Genomic DNA, 21,947 nt, shown 5'->3' with positions numbered 1-21,947 from the left:
CCTTTTTAATAATTTAAATATAAAATAAATATATTTTTCTAATTAATAATTTTTAAAAAATTAATTTTGTTTCTTTTTTTTCGGTTCCATAATTTTGTTAAACCAACATATTTACTCTTATAGCATCTGAAATCTAGAGCGGCCGACACTATCTATGACTGATAAATAATATTAATTTATTATAAATTTTACTATACAAATTGATAAATTAACGGTAATACATTTCAACATGATTATCAGTAGTTTTATTTATGTAAACATGTTTTGCAGGAGATGAATTTAACTGTTAAAAAAAATGAAGATAAATCTTCTGAAACTTTAATACAATAAAGACTCCAAAAATTACAGCGAGTTGAAATTTGAATTGAATAGCATCAGGATGGCACCACGCTGTCGTTTTAAACTTGACGAGAGGTTATGTAACATGAAAAAATGGCTTGCCATTTCGATGGGTGTAATGGGACATTCTGTAAGGCGCGAATAATCCACTAAACACTAGCAGAACTCGTGAAGAGTCAGCTTTGTAGAGATATTATTTCGCTCGACTGTAGCCAACAATTGAACCGGAGCTTCACTTCTCAAGATGATCACGTTCTTAGCTTTAGATTGAAATTTGTACAAAAGTGGTAAGACAATCACACATCCCGTACACAAGAAATGTAACCTGTACCAATAATACAGCAGAGATAACTCTTAAAAGCCAAAATATAGCACGGTTTTGCAATGGCCCCAAAAAGCAAGTTTCCCCCGAGATTTCTCTGCGATTTTCAAACCCTTTAAGCACCTGTGAGGTATTGCGCTCCTGCTTTGGAGGGTTCATTGACAAATTAACTACGAGGAGGAACATGATTCCAGTTTTGGGATCAAACTTCTCCACGCATCAGCAATACCATTTGCAAGGCGTGCCTGACCTTTGGCAAATTCATGGAAAGCAATTCCCATATCTTTAGTTTTCTGTTCCTGAAAACGCACCATCTCCTCGTTCATTAATCTAACAATTGTTTCAAATGTCTGTGCTGCTTGTTCACTCTCTACCTTCAACTGCACCACAAATCCCAATGTCATGATCAAGCAAACCGAGAGGTATACAACTGCTTATTGGAAAATTGATGACAATCATAAACAAACTTGCCTCATTATATTCATGTTGTGCTTCTGCCACTTTATCAGATCGTGTCAGCGTGAGTTTGTCACTGCATTCCACCAGATATAAATAATGAATAAGTATATTAGGGATGTTCTCGTAACTTTTATTTCGAGCTTTAAGCTTGCCTTTCTATTTAAAAAATAACAATATTAGGTACGTTCTAGTGCCCAAGCCACACGGAAAACGCCAACTTCTTTGCATTTGTAAAGGAAATAATGGGGACACAAGTTTGTATATGGGACTGTGAAACAATGAATAGTATTAAGTGCCACCTCAACCAAAAAAATTAAAAGCGCACTATATTGTGCCATACTAGATTAGGTGAACAACGGAACCAGAGAGCCAGGAACATACAGATTAATCTCCTTCAATTTCATGGTTTCAGCTAGCTCACATTGTCTTCTGAAGGCATTGGCTCTCTCTGCTATTGTAGCCTGTTTCAGAATAGCCAAAAAGTGGATAAATGCCTGGGTTTCTCTTTTCTTTTGGTTTTTCCATGAGGTAGTTGGGATTATAATTTTACATAACTATGAAAGAAAACAAACAGAATATTCAGTCATGTTGATGACTGACTGACTGACTAATTAATGAAAGAGAAACAAACCAGACTAACCTTGATAGATTGCACAGCACGGACATAATCTTTCAGAGGCTCTTCAAAATTCATCAAGATCTGATACGCCTGCTTGCCAGAAAAGCAAACAAGGGTTTTTCAGTTTTCACCAATAATGCAAGCAGGTGACCAAGCATGTACGAAAAGCCACTAAAATAAACAATAGGAAGCTTACCTCCTTTTGCAGCTTGATTGATAAAGTCTCAGACTTTGCCCCAAGTTCAGAGAATGCCTTTCCGAGTGCATTTCCTTCACAATCACCAAGAAGTTTCACTGCCTTCCCAAAATCTGAAAGTGACTGACCCAACTCTGCAAGAGCCATCAAAGTAAGATGGTGAGAATAGCATTATGCATAGGGGATGTCACAAGGGAGGATTAGACAGTGAAAATGATTCCCTGAAAGGCAAAACGGGAAGGACAACAGACGCTAAACTAAACCTCACCTCTGTGCCTCTTCACAAGTCGATATGCATGTTTTTGAGCTTCGGCCAAGTGGTTTTCAAGCTCAAAAATGTAATGTTTCATCTTTTCATATTCAGGAGTTGATTCTTCCACTGGCTTCTCTTTCCCAAGGACAACATCACTCACTTTAGACTGCACATCCTGTCAGTATTTGCAAACAATTACAAACGAATTAAGCTGCCAAGACTCACACTCGGACAGCACAATCAACCAGACTACCAGAGAGGTAAAAGCAATTGTCTCAGACAGAGGAAATGGCAATCTATTGCTGGGTAACATTCCACGCATGATAACCCAAGTGATAAATATAAGAGCAGAATAGCATAACTGTAGCAAAATACAATTATAGATAGTTGATCTCAGCGTTGCCTCGAGTCCAGTTCACTGTCCTACTCTAGGCATATACATGATATGCCATGCATCAATGATTAGTTGAGTTGAGAAGCCAACTTCCTTCACCCCTACTACTAAAAGTAACTTCAGCAACTTTCTTTCGTACTTTTTTGTGTATCAATACTTTTTCCTGCAGATTTACTTCTTATTTGCATATAGATTTTTATCAAACAATTTTCTTTTGAAAAGCTTAGACGCGTAGAGTCAGACAAACACTACGGTTCCCCCCCCCCGGGGGGCCCAAAAAAACTAACTTTTCTTCCACCTTGCAATTCATGCACGTTCCATGTGCATGTTCACAGTTAGTAATAGTAAGGGGAAAAGACTGAGTACTGCCCTATTCCAGACAGAATTAGTGTGACTCAAAACTTGACTCCATTTAAAATATTAAAACACTACTAGAAAAATTATCATAATACCAAAAGTATACGTTACCTTGAAAATCTGCATTAAATCAGATGGCTTCTTCTTGAATATACCACTCTCCTGGGCCCTAAATCTCTCCATCGCCTGCATAGATACCACAAAGAAATCAAAATGTAGATTTTCTTGTCCGCTTAAATTGACAAAAATAGCCAAACTAGAAATATACAGTCGCAAAAGATATATATTCACACGCAAGAGAAAGAGAGCTATTCAACAGATTCCAATACCTCACTTTCCAACATGTGAAACAAATTACTATCACAATAATTGAGATGATTGCATGATTCAATTTTTACATAACAATAATTATATGCTAAAGAAAATTTAATCAACGCATGAACTATTCGCTAGCCACCAAGAAACAATCTTCAAAACAAACAATTTATTTTACTCTAATATTTAAATTGAAAAAAAAATCTCATTAAGAAACAAGGTGCAGTAAAAATGAGCCAGTGGCAAAGGGAAGAAGCAAACTTTGCGCTAGATAATGCAAGAAAATTACTCTCATCTAAAACATCTACAGCTGCAGCAGAGGAACAAATTTTACTACTGATATGATATTGTAATAAATAAATAACAGAATTATATGAGTTAGTTAGAATAATAGTTAGTTACTAGCCCTCGGACTTTGCCTATATAAACAGGCTTATCTCTCATTTGTAAGTGTGCTGTATTGTGATCGATCTAATAGAACTCTTTTTCTCTTCCGTTTATTGCCTTCTACTCTCTCCCCCTTCTCTCTAATTCCCCCTATTCTCTCCGTTTCTCTTCCCTTTCCCTCCTCTCTCCCTCTCTTTCTTTTCCAATAACACAACAATGGTATCCAGAGTCAGTCTTTCCTTAGCCCTACCCCACTACTCGGTTCTTTCCCCCTCATTCCCAATCAATTTCAAGTTCCATGGAGGAACGCCTCCTCAACATCGAACAAAAATTGAATTCAGTCGATGGAATACAAGACTCCATCAATAAATTAAAAGAGGCCCTTCTTGGTTTGTCCATGCAGCTGCAAGAAATCATAAGACAAAAAGAATTATATGATAGAAAGGCTTATATGAGTTAGTTAGAATAATAGTTAGTTACTAGCCCTCGGACTTTGCCTATATAAACAGGCTTATCTCTCATTTGTGAGTGTGCTGTATTGTGATCAATCTAATAGAACTCTTTTTCTCTTCCGCCTATTGCCTTCTACTCTCTCCCCTTTCTCTTCAATTTCCCCTATTCTCTCTGTTTCTCTTCCCTTTCCCTCCTCTCTCCCTCTCTCTTTTCCAATAACACAACAACTACTCAGAGGTATCACCTCTTCATCTGCCTGTAAAAAGGTCCTCAGATCTTCACTTTGCTGAAGCTCATGATGCGATGCGATCCTGTTTATGAATATATCCAATGCTTGACGCCTCATCTCAATAAATTCAGCACTAAAACGGAATTTCTCTGCAAAAGTGAAACACAAATAAGGTAAAAAGGTAATTTTTGGATTGCTTTGTGGAGCGTCAACATCTTCATCAAATAACGTTTTTAAGCACAGTGCAATGCTCCTACAGGATTCTTAAGCATTCATTACACATTATCAATGATGATGCCCCTCGGTTCATAAATAATCAAGCCAAAAGTACATCAGGTCATGCCGTATAAATGTCTGGTCATAGTATGCCGAATAAATGAATGCCGTATAAACAGAGGGAAATAGGGAGAGAGACAGATAGACGAGAGAAAAGGGAGGCAGGGAGCTCAACTCTTGCTATTCAAAGACCTTATTACAATAACCCCTCTTGTGCCCTTTTGAAGACCATAATCCCTAATACCCAACTAACAAACCTAACTACCGTTGGCCTTTTAACTAACTTACCCTTCATTGATTTATTACATAACATAGTATGTCAAAAAACATAGGACGTTTAAAAGTTTTCAAAATAAGAAGGCAATACTTATTGAGATAAGCGTATCAAACACTTGCAATAAGACATTACTTCCAGGCTAGCCTGGATGAGCACCTTCAGAAATTTGAATTTCCACAGGGGAAAGGCTGTGAAAAAAATGACGTGAAACATATCACAGGCTATATACGTAGTTAATTTAAGTATTAAAGAGCTTCTTCACCTTCGAAGGAGCAGAATGAGATAATATATGGAAGCTCACTTCAATCATGATATTTTCATATGTTCATTACCATGTAAAAGACCAGCATAATGTCAGACAAATGACATAAAAAGAAAATAAAAGCATGTATAAAAGGATGCTCGAGTGCCAAAGTAGCATCATCACGCATTCTAATAGCAACTTCTAGAATTGAATATCATTAAGCATATAAAAAAGAGTCCTGCCAAAAGATGTTACCTACAGCACTTTTCTCTGGAAGAGGCGGAATGAATATGCCTTTGTACTTTTCAAAAAGACGATCATGCAACCAAACAAAGTCACTGTAACGTCGGATAACAATCTTCTCGGGTCCCTGATAGTCAGGAAAATTTGTCTGCCAAAGTAAAATTCAATTAGCATGAGAATGAAATGGTAGGCACTTGCGTTACATCTTTCTGATGAGATTGATGGGGAAAAGGCCAATACTAACAAATGATGAAAGTGAATATCTTTGCATTGACAATTGAAGACTGCATGTAAAGCATCTAGTATTATAGACTTGAGTATAAGAAAAATCATATTTATATGGAGTTTTAAGGTACACTGGAGCATGAGAGTGTCAATTCCATTCCATGGCAACGACAATCTCAAGAATGTGTTATAGTTGATTTCCCATTTCTCAAACCTCCATTTTGCCCCGTCTCCATCAAATGTCAATGGAATATACTAAAATGGAATTCCATTTTTTACTAAAATTTACGCATGCATGCTGACTCTTAACTAAAATTTACGCATATGAGTGAGGTCTACACTTTATTGACAACAAATTAGAGGGGCAAAAACATGTCATCCGGCATCCAATAGAATCCATCCCTGCGTTGGGCTCTATGTCCTATCTCTCTTAGTGTCTATGCTATAACAAACAGCGATGGGAAGGTTGGTGCAAGTACAAAGCGCCAAAAAGCTCCAATCGTTTGTTCAAGATTATAAGTTACACAAAGTTTGCAACTCCTTAAAATCCCATTTTATCTTGATTAGTGCCATTCAACACCCCAAACCGAACTCCCTCATCATGTCGTTCTTAAAAATAGACCACAATTTCCTCATATACATACTCACACACACATGCGCCGTATTGTATCATTTATAGATAGATTTTTAATCCAATAAACAAGCTGAAGATAAGGGGGACTTCATTATTCTTCATACAGTGTGGAAATGAAATGTAATTCACTAGACGCAGCACCACCCAAAGTCAAATATAAACAGTCAAATCGAAGTGCACAGAAAGTTGGTTTTCAATTAAATGAGAAATAAGAAATTTCCTACCAACGAAAAAGATGTTGCAGACAGGGGAAAGAAAGCAAGAAAAAGTAGAGAATTACTTGGGTGATGACACGGTAGGAGATATAGGCTTGGACGCCATTGCCGAGCTTAACCGGATCGGTGACCGACACCGATAGGAAGGGCTGCGAAGACTGAGATCTAGGGCTCTGCATCGACCCGGAGAGACTTGCGTTCTGTTCCGTCAGAAGGGATAATTTTGAGAAAAGGGAAAGATTACATCTGGAAGACATGCAGTGGCAGATGAGTAATTACCGTGGGATTCATGGTCATCTTGGCTGAAGGGGGTCGCAGTGAACTCTTCTCCACTGGGAGAATCAGAACGGGAGGTGTGTAAGTCAGCCGCGGTGGATGACGGAAAACGTTCTGAGTTGAGCGGTGAGTTTGGGCAGACGAGTCAGCGCGAGTTTAACGATCAACAAGATTAGTTATTGCTTGCCGCAACCGCGAAATATCACCGCATTTTTTTCTCCCTTGTTTTATTATTGTTCCGGAAAAAACAACGCCGGGTCTATCACTCGTCAGTTATCACAACGAATGCGTGAGGAGTGAAGGCCGCCGTTTGATGTGTGTTGGAATAACAGGGAGAGTTACAATAAAATCTTAATTAAAAAAATAATTACTAAAAAATCTTAATAATAGCCTAGATAAGCTATAATAACAAATTTCATAATAAAAAATAAAAATTTCTTAGACTTGTTTTATAATTATTTCTAATTCTGACAATACAATTTTTAATAAAAATATTATTATAAAAAAACGTATATACTACCCCGATCCTAATTATAAGAACTAGTTGACTAATCTGAAGAGATTAAGAAAAGAAGTTAAGTTATTTATTTGTAATAAATATGTATTGTCTTTCTTAAAACATCTTTACTAATTAAATGTATTGGTTATAACTACTATTGTTAGAAGGATTATTTTAAGAAAAAAATGCATAAATATAAGAGAAAAAGTGAATTGAGATCTTATATTTAGGACCAAAATAAAAATCAAATAAGGTCTTATATTAAGGATTGGAGATAGTATTTGGTTCAAGGGTCCAGGATATGCACTATTCATTGATTTTATTCATAGTATGAATTCATTGATCCGATTTTATTTTTCAATATATTTAAATACTAAATTCATGCATTTTCAAATATTGTCAATATATAGTATGATGAGTATTAGAAGTTTGTGAATAATGTAACTTATTTTAGATCTTGTCTAATCACGCAAATCTCACTCAAATTCATAGCAAAAGGTATAAACAGATTTGCGTCTAATCGTTAAGGTTTGTTTGCTAATTAGTCTCGGTTAAGGAGTTCGTCTGAAAAAACACTCTTTGAGATTAAAAAAAAAAACATAATAATAAAGAATAAAAAGACGCTGAATAATGCACGAGTAGATTAATTACATTGTCGCTAAATCATACATTATGCATCATGCATATATATTCCAGTAGAATCGTGCCATTTCCTTTTTATTACTCACCAGTATTTAATATAAAACATAATTGTTGAGTTGATTTTAGTTCTAAATATAAAATATATTTTTTATATTTATTATTATTTTTCTAAATTACCGCTATTCATGCTCCTTCAACTACAGAGGATACTAAGAAAAATGATTATGATATTTAAAAATAATAATAATACTACCTCTCATCCAAATTAAAACCAAAAATAGTATCGTGTTTCTTATAATTAACTAACTTATCTAACTTTTTTAATCTAATCAAATTAGTTAAGAAGTATTATATTTTTATTATATTATTGTCACCAAACCCAGTCCCGCAAACTCACTCTCTGCTACTAAACACTGATTTAGCTATTTTTGATTGAAGTGACGGAAGCACCGCGGGGTGGCCATTGTCCAGAATCTACCCACCTTCAGTTATTTACCGAGTTGCCACAATTAACTCATAAAAAGGTTTAAAAAAAAAACAAAGAATGAATTCATAAATTCATGCAGATGGTGTCATTAATTTTATGTCTATCGAATAAAAATATAATAAATACAATAAATTTTATGAATGAAAGTTGACACCATAATTCTTACACGTGGACACATGCTAACAATAAAATCAAGCTAATTAACATCGTAAGGGTATTAGATTTGCATGGAACAGTCCGTTGAACAAGCATTCTCTGATCGTCTATTTAAAAGTTTGTTGAGAATCTGGCTCCGGGAGGGGGAAGAAAAAGGTCGACAAAGAAAAATGTGTTTTATCTAACAGAGGACGAAACCACAAATGAGGCCGCGTTGCAAAATGGCTGTAAAGTAGGTTCAACACGGAAAATGCCATTTATCTGTTTAATCTACCATCAAGCCCCTTCTTTTCCTCTTCACCGTTGTCGATACGGAAATTGATTTTGACATTGTCACCCAAATACGCGTAAATAAGCCAATCGAGTGAATATTGTTACTCACATTTTCAAAAATCTGAACGCTCCGCATAACTTAATATTCAGCCTAAAATCTGCTAGTGTCTCTTTCTTGTTCCGGGGATATATATTGTCTATAAGCGTCTCACCTCTTGTATTCACAGTAGATTATTCGTGTTTGTATTTTTAAATGTTCTCGTAAATTCTAAAGAAATTAAACTTGTCATGCTTTTTTGAATTAACACAATTTTTGGTCCTTCAAATTCACTTTCGTTTTAGTTTTTGTCCATCAAGTTTTAAATTATAGGTTTTGGTTCCTTAAATTTTTTTATTTAAAATATTAGTATCTATAATTCAATAAAAATTTAAATCATTTTACCCCTCAAAAAACTAAAATTTATGGTTTAAAATTTAAAGAACTAGAACTAAAATAAAAACAAATTTAAGGGATCAAAAATTACATTAACCCGTCTTTTTATCGGTGAGCACATTCTTTTAAGCTATCAAAGAAAAAAGCAGGTACATTTTTTCAAAATTGTATCTTGCATGAAACATGTAATGTCTAGACTCGAACGAGTTGGCTCTCCGACTTTCAAGTATGACTTGAATTTGAGGCACTGCATTTTTCTTAATAATTCTGATACTCTATATTTGAATGAAACTGTTATTACTTACTCAGGTGGGGAAAGACGGATCAAGGGATGAAGTACTTAAAATTATTTAGGAGGCAGGTGATTCTTTGTATATTGAGAAGTTGAATCAATCATATTCATTAATTAATTGTGTCCATCTCTTTCATTTATGAACCGTAACTTAGAAGGAAATTTCGTCACTATTTTAAGATTTTTCTCGTATGTCCATTTTTTGTATTATTAATTATCCTTTTTTTTAATTGCGTTCTTTAACATTGATATTTGCACAATAATTTATTATACGATGTAAAACTCCTATTCCATTAATATTACATCGTGTCACGCCCAAAAGAAGAGTGCACTTGAGAAGTTGGGAACTTAATTCCCTACAAAATTTAGGGAGTAATATTCCCGTGGAAGAAAAATTGTACTCCCCTGATTTTTAATATTAAACACATTTAACTAATTTAATTAGATTAAAAAATAAATAAGTTAGTTAATTATAAGAAATATGACATGTTTTTCTTAAAACACTATAATCATCCTATTTAATATCTTCTTTCCTCTTTCTACTTGATTATAATTAAAGAAGTATTAATAAAGATAATTTAAAAAAATTTAATAAATATGAAAAATACTACTTCCGGTCCTAATTATAAGACCTAGTTGACTAATTTGAGGAGGTTAAGGAATGAAGTTGGGTTAGCTATTTGTAATAAATAGGTGTTGTCTTTCCTAAAATATCTTTACTAATCAACTATACTGGTTAGAGCTAAAATTATTAGAAGGACTATTTTGAAAAAAAATACATAAATATAAGAGATAAAGTGGATTGGGTCTTATATTTATGAGCAAAATAAAAGTTAAATAGGGTCTTATATTGAGGACTGGAGGTAGTATGTCTTATATTTTGAACTGATATCAATTTAATAATTAAGTTATATATTAAAAATCGGACGAACTTCTTGAAAGGCTTGAATATGATTACTTGACCGGGCGAGGGAAAAAAACAGTTTTTGAAAAAACAAGGGGGTAAGTTTTTAGTTTTGACTCAGTTAATTTTCCAGTGATCGGTTTTTCTGGAAGCGAGTGCACAGCAAAAGCAGCTGGGACAACGAGGCGTGAATTTTGTAATGCAAAAATACTCGAACAGCACATCAGAAATCTGAAAGGATCCAAACAAATCCATCGCTTAACGGATAGCTACGCCTACAAATCATAACAAAACAACAGAACAAAAATAAATAATATTTAATGTTTCATTAATTCGTTCGCACGGCGGTGAGAAGACGTGGAAGCACCAACGCACCATACCTCGGCTGGCACAAGCAGAGTGGCATGCCCCCAACGACACGTCAGCCCATCCATCCATGATCCTTATCATAAGAAACCCTAATAATTATTTAAAAAGTATGCAAATATTGGGAACAGAAGAAACAAAACCCCATTTATAGGCATATGTGTGCACATAAAGCTTACAAAATTGGTGGTGTTGCTCTGAAACTCCCAAGCCTTAAATTAGTAGTTCAGGCTGGCAGAATCTTACAGTAGCAAATGTTTGCATGGAAGAAATGTGATTCTTAAGGAAACATGAGGAAATTTCATGCGTCTAAGTTTAGTCAGTCACAAAAGATACTCCATATTTTACCGTCCCACGTGGCCAACAAGCGCCAAGTGATTTAACGTATCAACCAGTGAGTGTTTTGCTAAAAATTCAAATGCTATCGTCTGAGGCCACGAATGGGATGATGAAGCCCGCATGCACAGGAAACAACACCCAATGCCTCGGCCACGTCAGGAGTGAGTGCCACCCTATTGTCATCTAATGCGGGGCCCACACCCCCAGCACACCGAAGCATATCTTAATAAATCCCTCGCTTTTAGTCCATACTAGCCACATCTCTCTCTCCCTGTCTCTCTGTCTCTCGTTCTTTCTCCTCTTCACTCCCTCTCTTCTCTTCTCGTCTTTCGGCTCTCTCAATTTTTAAGCCACCCACCCCATATGGACCCCGCTGCATCTCGCCATCGCCGATCGTCTTCCTCCTCCGACCGTTTACTAGGAATTTTCACTTTCTCTCCACCCTCTTTCGCCAGCGCTGGCGACGAACTTAACGAAGCTGAGCTTTTTTGGTCGGGCGATGTCCCTGAAACAGAGAATCGACTCCTTCATCAGCCCCCTGCGCCTGCTCAAAACAACCAGCCCAGCCTCCCTTGCCCCCAGAACTCTGGCATCCTCGCCGTGCTATCGGAGCCCGCTTTCCGTTCCGGCGATCAGCCCATTTTGTGTCGAAAGCCCACTATCCCGTCGACGTCTTCGAGGATGGTTCCCTCGATACCCAGACCGCCGGGCCAGAACCCTCCAGACAGGGAATACTACTCGCAGTCCCTGCCGTCCAGGAAATTTCAGCAATCGGCTCCCGTGAAAGTTCCGATTCTGTCGTCTAAAACCATGCCCAGGAGGAGGAACGACGAGCTGGCTTTAGTGGACGACGATATTGAAGACGATGATGAGATGTTGCCGCCCCACGAAATCGTTGCGAGGGGTTCTGGGGTGTCGCCGAAGACCACTTCTTCGGTGCTGGAAGGGATCGGAAGGACCCTCAAAGGGAGGGATCTCAGACAGGTGCGGAATGCTATATGGCGCAAAACAGGTTTTCTTGATTGATTTGTGGTGTTGGTTATCTTAAAACCAAGAACAATTCTTGTAGAGCAAGTTCAATTTTGATCGATTCACCAAGGATGGTGACTTGGATGAGTATGTTTTAGCCTCCCCAGTTAACTTGGTGTTTGAGATTTGAAAGGGTGTTCTATCATTGGGAATGCTAGTTGACCTTTTTCAGATTATTTACAATTACGATTACAATTAGAATCCTGGGATCAAGTTATTGATAACTTTTCAACCCGCTGCTACTATTTTAATTTTAATCGTACTTAATTCTCATTCTCAACCCTGAAACACGTGAACTCTGTTTTTGCCCTGTTCCTGTGGGGCTCAATATTCTTCATTCGTTGGAGATTGAATTCTCTCATTTGTCACTTTGCTATTGCCAGAGATTCGGATTTAATCCTTATAAGGCTGAGCTACAAGCTTGTTGATTTCTCGATTGCTTCAGTTAGTACATTGTCAGCATGATGAAAAACGAGAGACGAAATGAAGCTGGTTGGTGACTTGGTAAGTAACTGCTTTTAATTTCCTTTACAAGAGTTGGACAATAATTAAATAATAAAACATGAGAGTAGGTAACATTGGTGTCCGTTTTCGTGTTGCTGCTGTGTGTTTGATTATGAAGACGGGGACACAAAGTATTATACTACCTCCGGACCTAATTATAAAACCGCAGTTGTCTAATTTGAAAAAATTAAAGAACTTAGTTAAGTTAGTTATTTGTAATAAATATGTATTGTTTTTTTTAGAATATCATTACTAATCAAGTTTATTGACTAAACTTACCATTATTAGAAGGACTATCTTAGGAAAAAATACATAAATATGAAAAACAAAGTGAATTGGGATCCTATAATTAGGATTAAAATAAAAATCAAATGAGGTCTTATATTAAGGATCGGAGGTAGTATTATCAATATATTGATGATAATCATCCCACTGATTATATTTCTTTTCGAAGTGCTGGTGTTCGGGATCCACTTCATGGCACTCATGTGGTGTTGTTAATAACTATTAAATCACGTTCCTACCAACAAAAGTTTTAGTATATCTTTGGTTGGTTCAATCATTCAGGACACCAGGCATATCCTTATTGGGGATATATATATATATATATATATATATATTTTAAGTCATGGGGCGAATAAAGTTTACAGGGAGGGCCAAAAGATATCGCGAGATTATAGCTCGGTGGCAAGAGGAGGACGTCATTGGCCGACAATGACAGACCTTACAAATAAATAACCTTAGAATCTCGTACACTAACATACCATCAGCCGATGAATACATAAATGATTAAGAGGTTAGCTTTGCCGTTTCCTGCAATGGTTCTTTCTTTCCATCCCTTTCCTCCTAAATTAAATTGATTGGTCCATGGCCGCAATTAAAATGTTGGGTGAGCAAGATTCACGGTGAAGTTGCATGTTCAACAGTAGACAATGCGTTCAGTAGCCGTTTTCGTTTTACACTCAGAGGGGGAAAAAAACAGGACAACAGTGCCATTCAGCTCTAGCCGTATTCCATTGGAAGATCTGGGAAAGGCCTTCTGGCGAATCTGGGCAAGGGTCGTTATTGACAAAATTTATGATAAGAGAAGTAACATGGTAAGGTAGGGATTATCACTTCGAGCTTCGAAGAGACGTCACTGGGACTAAAACTTGAAAGAACATGCTTGAACAAGAGAAATTTTAGTAGAAAAGGTCGAGTGCCGCTAGGTACCGCCCAATGTTGAAGCTCGCAAACTCTTACGAAAATCGTCGTTTGGAAAAAAAAAAAAAAACCGGAGTATCTCCAAGCTAGGAAACAGAATATCAGCAAGTCAGGGATATTAAAATGCCTCAATTGTTGAGCTCAGAAAGAAATTCCCTTTCACGCATCTAACTGGTTCATCATCCTTGCGGAATCCCCAAAAAAAAACGCAAGACAAAGAAATGGTGGATCTGGTTCCCACCTGATATGGGGACATTCATAGAAACACGGAAGGAACTGAACTCCCATTTATCGAATCTACATATCCGGCAATTTGGCTTCGAGCCATTCAAGCCTAGAGATCAGTAAGCAGGAAATAGGTCACAGACCCTTTCAAAGGAAAAGGACATAAGCCTCCAAAGAATGAATCAGGTGAGCGAAAGGAGGATCCGGAAGGAAAGCCCTGAAGGGTACAGAGAGACTTTCAAAATGACAAGGAAGGCAATCTTAAGAGCTGTCCCTCTGTGGTGTCCCTTCCGAAGATAAATTCATAAGTAAATTCATAAAATGAAATAAGAAAGCTGAAGAATATAATATTTTAAATTAAGTACTTAGAGTTGAAAATGATGAAAAAAAAAAAGTAATATCTGATTTAGTATTTTATAAATATAATTAAAAAATTAAAATGTTCTTATATCAAAAAGTTTATTAGCAAATTTTGAATTGATAATGATAAGTATCGAATAACAAATGATAAGAAATATACTATTAATGACAATAATTGGTACTGAACAAGAATTATATAGGTAATAACAAGTTTGATATCTTTTTTATTTTTCAAAAATGATACAAAGATATTTTAATCATTTAACTACATTTATAAAATACCATATCAAACATTACTTTTTTTGTCATTTTCAACTCTCTTAGGTGTCTAAATTAGGAAATGATAATTTCAAGGTTTTTCGTCTGAAATTTTCTCTAAATATACTCTTCTGGTCCTAGTTATAAAGTAGAGATATAAGATTTTTTTTCCTATTTATAAGGCACTGAAATAAATTTTTTGTATAGAAGTATAATTTTATTCTTTATTTATTATTATGATGACTTTATTTATATGAGGTATAATATATATATATTAAATAGGAATAAAGCTGAAAATTTTTGAATTTTAAATAAAATTTAATAAAATTTAATTTTTTTTTTAGTTCATATGAAATATGTTGAAAATAATTTAAAAATATGATCAAGAAGTACTAGAAAGACGTGATTATCCCGAGTCACCGCCCTTGTGGTTGTGGGCTCTAAGATGGGCTTCAATATTGCTTTTGGGTCCAATGCTGGGCTGTCTAGCTGTCCCGAAGATGCAATAAACCATGAAAAATGCTGCTAAATGTGCAATTTGCTCTAAAGCTAATGTATCTTTTTTCTTTTTATTTGGACTCAAAAGCTAATGTATCTGTTGATGCCGATTTTCTGGTAAAAAAAATAATCAATTGATTGATTTTTTTTACCTCATATTCTGATTAATTATAATTAAAAATTTGATAAATGGTGTTAGTCTTCCTGTCTTAAATATAAGATCTGTTTACAAGATGAGTTTTATATTTAAAATCCGAAGAATATTTTTTTAATTTGGAAAGAAAAATTATCAATTTTAGCCTTTGAAATATGTACATCGTTATGATGGTTTTAGTGTCTCAAAAAATTAAACACAAGATTTAAATCTCAACATAAAATTAAATTCAGTGGTCATAGATTGATAAGAACTAAATCAATCTCATTGAAACCTTTTAAGAACCAGTAAAGTATGCGATTCCCTTCACTTGATGTGAGGATTGATTTTAAAAAATTAATATTATTTCCACTATACATAATTTATAAGAAAAATAATAACATATTTGAATAATATAATCTAATGATTTTTATCTAATTCAATGGTATTTCGTATTCAAGTTAATTCCATTTCAATTTGGTTATGATGAGGTCTGATTTTTAAATAAATAAATATTTAATAATCTGTTTTTATTGGTTAGCAGCACTAATATCTAGTTTATGTATTAAATTTCATCATGTGATTTGAAAGTTAACGATATATTTCTTCTAAGGGATATATAATATTATTTCTTCCGCATGTCATCCGATTTAATTGCCATGTGTAAGGATAGTCTTTGATTCTTTATTGTATTTCATAAAATATCTAAATAAATTGCGTCTTTTCTTTTGGAATAAGACAAAATGGTATTAAGAAAGCAATAGTTTTCTTCAGAGAAAATTGATGTACAAAGAGAATTACTAGAAAAACTAATAAGAAAAGCATTTAAAGGATCAACTTTCATATAAGTAAGTGAAAATACAAGGATCAAAGACAGTATGGCTTACCAACCAAGGTGCGTTGAACGAGCGTGAAGATGAAGGGTATGTTTGGATCTCCGTTTTGAGATCCAAACGTGCCTTGGAAATTGTAATAAGCCAGTTAGGGGCGTTCTGAGCTAAACTGATTGTTTGGATAGGTAACTTTTCAACCAGACTTCTGAAAAAAAGCTCCTTATTTCTCAACGCTCCCAGAAGCAACTTTTCCACCGTTTCAAATGCATATTACCGTTAAATTAATGAATATTAATTTCTCTCACCTATCTACCGAACCTAGGTGCCTCTCTCAAAGCTTCACCATTCCAACCTCAGAGCTCTACCGGACCCAACGCAAAACACTCTGATCCCTCACTCTCGGCACTCGCCTATCTCTACCCGACGGAGCTGAGAAGGCGTGCGTAGCATTCGGCCGTGTTTCAACTCCCTCACTCTCGGCACTCTCTCTTCGGTGCTCTTGCCAATGTCTCCGTCCATCGGTCTCGGCTGCGTCTCCATCCGTCGGTCTCTCTGGCGCCTCTGTCGGTGGGTGTCGACGGCTCTGCTCCCTGGGTATGGCTGCGTCTCCATCCGTCGCTCTCTCTGCCGTCTCTGTCTGATTCCCGTGTCAACGGCTCTGCTCCCCCTCCATCAAAACAGATCTGGGTGTGGCTGCGTCTCCATCCGTCGCTCTCTCTGCCGTCTCTGTCCGTGGGTGTCGACAGCTTTGCTCCCTCCTCCGCTGAAGGTTGTTCGTGCCATCGCTGGTGTGTTTTTCTTCTCTTCCCTGTTCGACTCTCAGCTCCCTCCACCGCTGAAGGCTTTGTTTTTTCTTCCTTCTCTGATTGTTGATTGTAGATGCTATTTGAATATGTGCACTCCGGGCTGTTACTCCTTCTTCGTGCTGAATCGGTTTGTGTGTGCATATGTGTGAATGTGAACTGAATGGCTGTAATTAATGGTATATGGTGTTGGTTTATGGTGCAAGATTTATGGACGTGTGAATGCCGTTTTGACCGAAGCATATGGGTTTTTTCGCTCCTCTTTTTGTTGATCGGAGAATTTCATTTTGTTGACCGAAGCATATCAGTGATGGGAAGATGGGGACGAATGTGAAATGAATGTGAAATGAATGAATGAATTAAAGTGAGTTAAGGGTAGATGGGGACGAATGAATGTGTGAAGGAAGGGGGGAAAAGAAATTATACATTTGTTGAAATTGCCTTGGTTGTCTGCATTGAACAATAGTTTGGCTTGAATTTTGTTAAATATTATATTATACTGCGTGGTTGGAATTTTTGAGTTAAAGGAAAAGAGTATTTTTGGTGCTATGGGCTTCATGTATCATGATTGAGAATGGGTGGTGTAATTGTGTGCTGAATCCAAATATCGATAAGTTCCTATTTTTTTGTATGTTTGTAACGTAAGGCAGAGCTTGAATTAATTCACTTTTTGTGATTTGATTTACATATATTGTGGGTCTATATTGTTTGATTATACTGCTTGATTCTTGACTAATTGTGAGTTTGATATATATGTAATTTCAACAAGAACTATGAGTAACGATAAAGGCAAAGCACCTTGGGATGTGAGCACCACAGGTGTGTTTCTGAAAATATGTGTTGATCAGATTTATAACAAGCTTCGTCAAGGATCTTCATTTACCAAAACCAGGTTGGGACAATATTCATAGAGAATTCAATGAAAAGACAGGGAGAGGATATGAAAAAAAACAGCTGAAAAATAGATTAGATAATTTGAGGAAAGAGTGAAAGACATTTGATAAACTAATTGCTAAGGAGACCGGCAGAGGGTGGGACCCTGAAAGGAACACGGTAGTGGCATCTGATGAGTGGTGGGAGAGGGAATTACAGGTATGAAGTAGCTTATGTTAATTTATAAGTAGTATTATACTTTTGGAATCAATTTAACTATAGTTTACTTTTGACTTTGCAGGAAAATCCAGCATATGAAAAGTTTAGGCACTATGGGTTAAGGTTTCGCACTGAATTGGAAACTATATTCAAGGACACTATGGCATCAGGAGATGATATGTGGGCACCATCTTGGACCGAGCCTGCACCACAGAGGGGTGATCAGCCAAATGACTACCAACCAACAATGGATTGGCAAGAAGGTTCAGGGGATAGTGAAGAAGACATTGGACGCTGTGCAGGAGTTTCGGACTTTTTGGACAGCATCAATTTAACTGCAAACACATCGAACACTGCACCCACTGTACCTAGTGCTTCAGGGAGTCAAGGGAAGAGGAAGAGAGGTGAAGGGTTGGACAAGTACAAGAAGCAAAAGATACCAGCGACAAGAAGAATAGCAGATTCAGTAAGTTCGATTGAGAAGGCTTCAATTAGTACAGCAAAGGCAATAAACAAAATCCGCAACAGTGATAACACTACTGAGCTTACTGTTGATCTACTGAGTATGCCTGAAATAGTCAGTGACTTACAACTTTGTGTGACATGTTGTAATCTGCTGGCTAACAAGACATTCAGGGACATATATGCTGGTCTGAGAGAAAATCGGGAGGTATTAGTAGCTTGGTTGAAGCACAATGCTGCGAACCCCCCGCCATATGCTGCACCGAAGAATCCTTGAGTTGTGCCTAGTGACTTGTTATGATTTCTGTTTATCTATCATAATGTATTTGGTTAGTATGTGTCATGACTATGTGTTTAATGGTTGTGTGTTTAATGACTCTGTGTAATGTTGTGTGTTTTATGACTATGTTTAATGTTGTGTTTCATGACTATGTATAATTATTATGTTATAGTTTAATAGCTATTTATCACTTATCTTCTCTCTCTCTCTCTCTCTCTTTTGTGAAAATGTTACTCACATTTAGTATTTAACTACTCACAGGTAATATAATGGGAAAATTGCAAAAAAAGACCTTGGAATTGCAAAAACGCAGATAGGGACCCTTGACAACTTCACTTTGGGTTTTGACAACTTCAGGGCATATTATTCTTGTCAAAACCCAAAGTGAAGTTGTCAAGGGTCCCTATCTGTGTTTTTACAATTCGAAGGTCTTTTTTTGCAATTTCCCCTAATATAATCCATGTATGATTCAACGACGGGTTGGGGTGAGGGTTGGGGCGAGGGTTGGGATGAGGGTTGGGACGACGAACGGTCTCAATTACTTCCTGCTTTACATGAACACACAACACATGTATCACAGATAAGTGTGTTAATGGGTCAGTATGTGACACCTTTTCTATGCAAACAGCCATGCAGAACTAGTGAACAAACGGGTTATTTATGGGTTCAAGAACTTTTGCATGGGCATGAAGGACGGTCTAAGGAAATGTTTCGAATGGAAACAGAGACATTCCATCGGTTATGTTCTAAATTGGTTGAACATGGGTTGCAAAATTCTAAGTACATAAGTGTCCATGAATCTGTTGCCATGTTCTTGAATACAATTGCACATGATCAGTGTAATAGGATGATTCAAGAAAGGTTTCAGCGTTAAGGAGAAACTGTTAGTCGGCATTTTCATAGAGTGTTGGATGCTTGCCTCAATTTATCTCGAGAAAATATTAAGCCCACTGATCTTACATTCTCCTATTGCCACCCAAAAATAGCAAATGATTCACGATACTTCTCATTTTTTAAGGATGCAATTGGCGTAATTGATGGCACCCACATAAAATGTCAGGTTAGTCAAGCTAGGCAAGACAAATATTTTGGGAGGAAGGGATTTCCGAGTCAGAATGTCATGGCCGTATGCGATTGGGATATGTGCTTCACATTCGTGTTGGCGGGCTGGGAAGGTAGTGCACATGATGCTCGTGTCTTTCAATCTGCTATTTCAACTCCATCCATGAATTTCCCTCATCCACCTGAAGGTATATTTCTGTAAATTTCAAATCAATTATTTTAAAATTAAGCTTCAATTGTATTATTTTCACCTCAACATAATTGAATCATGATTTTCTAGGCAAATTTTATTTGGTTGATGCTGGTTATTCATCACAAGTGGGATATCTTGGCCCGTACAGACGTGAGCATTATCACCTTCCAGACTTTAATCGTCAGCCAGGATTTAGAAATGAGAATGAGGCCTTCAATTATTATCATTCAAGTTTGAGATGCACTATTGAAAGAACTTTTGGGGTTTGGAAGAATAGGGTTGCAATCTTAAGAGACATGCCCAAATTCAAGTTTCAAGCACAGGTCCGCATAGTTTGTGAAACAATGGCTGTCCATAATTTTATCAGGCAAAGTTCTCCAACTGATGACCGCTTTATACAAGCTGAGCGTGGAAGTATAATAGATGAAGACAATAACCATCCAGCTGGTGAGGTATCCTCGTCAAGTTTAACATCTGCCGCACAAATGAATCGTGTTCGTGACTCAATTAGAGACCAAATTGTGGAAAGCTTACGATCTAATTAGTTATGTGATTTTATTTACTTTAATTAAGGACCAAATGAATTTTAATTTAATTTATGTTTATGTTTGTCCATTATATATATTTAATTAAGTACGATCTAATTACTTATGTAATTTTGTTTACTCTAATTAGAGACGAAATGAATTTTAATTTATGTTCTTGTTTGTCCATTATATATATTTAATTAATTATCTAAAATGTGTTTTTAAATTTGTCTTGGTAACAAATATTTTTATTTTATAATCTCACAAATAAACTATTTTTATTTTATCATAATAATTTTAGATATTTTTTAACAATTATCACATTAAAAATATCAAACACTACTATTCAATAAAGTATATGTCCTTTTTAATTATTTTACAACTGAACTAACTTTTTTATTCATCCAAACAACTTTTAACTTTTCCAATTGACTTTTTAAAAGCACCTATCCAAACATACCATAACTGACTTTTACTCTAACTTTAGTTACAAAAGTCAGTTGGACTAAAAGTGAGTTTTGCCCAACGCCAATCTAAACATACCCGAAGTGTGAAAGGAAACCACAGCTTTTTGAATGCGGGGGTCGGCTAGAGGCGGCTTGCAATCAGCCTGTGTCAGCGCCATTTGATGCATTCAATAAGGAAAAAGAAGAAAACTGTAACACTTGGATAGAAATGAGGGGCTTGCCAACATCAAAGTAATCATGAAAATAAAGATGAAATAACTCAAGAATTATAAAGCACATACTAATTTTTTAAAAAAAAAAAAGTTGGAAAAATATTTTAAATAAAATTAACGAGCCAGCTATCTTTTGCAATGAATTACTTAGACGTAACTTATATACTTCCGATCCTAATTATAAAAACTAGTTGACTAATTTAAAAATATTAAGGAAATAAGTTAAGTTAGTTATTTGTAATAAATAGATGTTGTTCTTCTTAAAATATTCTTACTAATCAAGTATATTAGCTAGAACTATCATTATTATAATGATTATCTTGAAAAAATATATATAAATATAAGAGACAAAGTGGATTAGGATCTTATATGTAGGATCAAAATAAAAATTAAATAAGATGTTATATTAAGAACAGGAGATAGTAGTGTAAAATTTAGGAAGCAATGAATTGTAAATAGAGATAAAAAAGACCTCTTTAAAATGACTTATAAATAATTTTTTAATTATAATTTATAAAATAGGTGTATGAAAAAAATTTGTTTGGAAGTGTACAAAATATATTTACAAATGATTTTTAGTGTAATGCTAAAGAGAAGTGGCCCCGGAGGAGCTGGAGTGAAAGGCACTTGAAAGGCAAAGCCAAAAAGCACACGTTATCTTGGGGATGAGCTGTGTGGCATATTTGGAAAGGGAAGAAGGTC

At 35.8% G+C, this 21,947-nt stretch overlaps 3 protein-coding genes and 1 non-coding gene across 5 annotated transcripts; 2 read left to right on the top strand and 2 right to left on the bottom strand.

Moving 5' to 3' along the window:
* Positions 1-486: 486 nt before the first annotated feature.
* LOC114751052 (sorting nexin 1) lies at positions 487-6,938 on the bottom strand. 2 transcript variants are annotated; one of them, XM_028939716.1, is made up of 11 exons: positions 6,717-6,938; positions 6,503-6,637; positions 5,376-5,511; positions 4,339-4,472; positions 3,051-3,125; positions 2,204-2,363; positions 1,936-2,069; positions 1,761-1,832; positions 1,502-1,581; positions 1,133-1,193; positions 487-1,041 (listed from the first exon to the last, which is right to left on the bottom strand). In XM_028939716.1, the coding sequence occupies exons 1-11, from the start codon at positions 6,732-6,734 to the stop codon at positions 832-834; spliced, it is 1,215 nt and encodes a 404-aa protein (XP_028795549.1). In that variant the 5' UTR covers positions 6,735-6,938; the 3' UTR covers positions 487-831. The 2 variants fall into 2 exon arrangements, with proteins under 2 accessions (XP_028795549.1, XP_028795551.1); XM_028939718.1 differs by having other exon boundaries at positions 1,761-1,829; positions 6,717-6,936.
* Positions 6,939-11,400: 4,462 nt separating this feature from the next.
* LOC114751059 (uncharacterized) lies at positions 11,401-12,795 on the top strand. Its single transcript, XM_028939725.1, has 2 exons — positions 11,401-12,088; positions 12,517-12,795. The coding sequence occupies exons 1-2, from the start codon at positions 11,468-11,470 to the stop codon at positions 12,559-12,561; spliced, it is 666 nt and encodes a 221-aa protein (XP_028795558.1). The 5' UTR covers positions 11,401-11,467; the 3' UTR covers positions 12,562-12,795.
* Positions 12,796-13,939: 1,144 nt separating this feature from the next.
* Positions 13,940-14,034, bottom strand: LOC114751077 (small nucleolar RNA Z266). The gene has a single exon (XR_003740708.1). It is a non-coding gene; the product is annotated as a small nucleolar RNA Z266 (small nucleolar RNA).
* Positions 14,035-17,985: 3,951 nt separating this feature from the next.
* On the top strand, positions 17,986-18,830 carry LOC114751060 (uncharacterized). Its single transcript, XM_028939726.1, has 2 exons — positions 17,986-18,042; positions 18,125-18,830. Exon 2 carries the CDS (start codon positions 18,203-18,205, stop codon positions 18,779-18,781), a length of 579 nt encoding a protein of 192 aa, XP_028795559.1. The 5' UTR covers positions 17,986-18,042; positions 18,125-18,202; the 3' UTR covers positions 18,782-18,830.
* Positions 18,831-21,947: the final 3,117 nt, after the last annotated feature.

The sequence above is a fragment of the Neltuma alba genome, unplaced genomic scaffold (assembly GCF_004799145.2).
Source record: "Neltuma alba isolate B1F8T4 unplaced genomic scaffold, ASM479914v2 tig00006741_pilon, whole genome shotgun sequence".
Taxonomy (NCBI): Eukaryota; Viridiplantae; Streptophyta; class Magnoliopsida; order Fabales; family Fabaceae; genus Neltuma; species Neltuma alba.
Note: the sequence above shows the minus strand (reverse complement) of the source record. Positions and strands in the feature narration are given on the sequence as shown.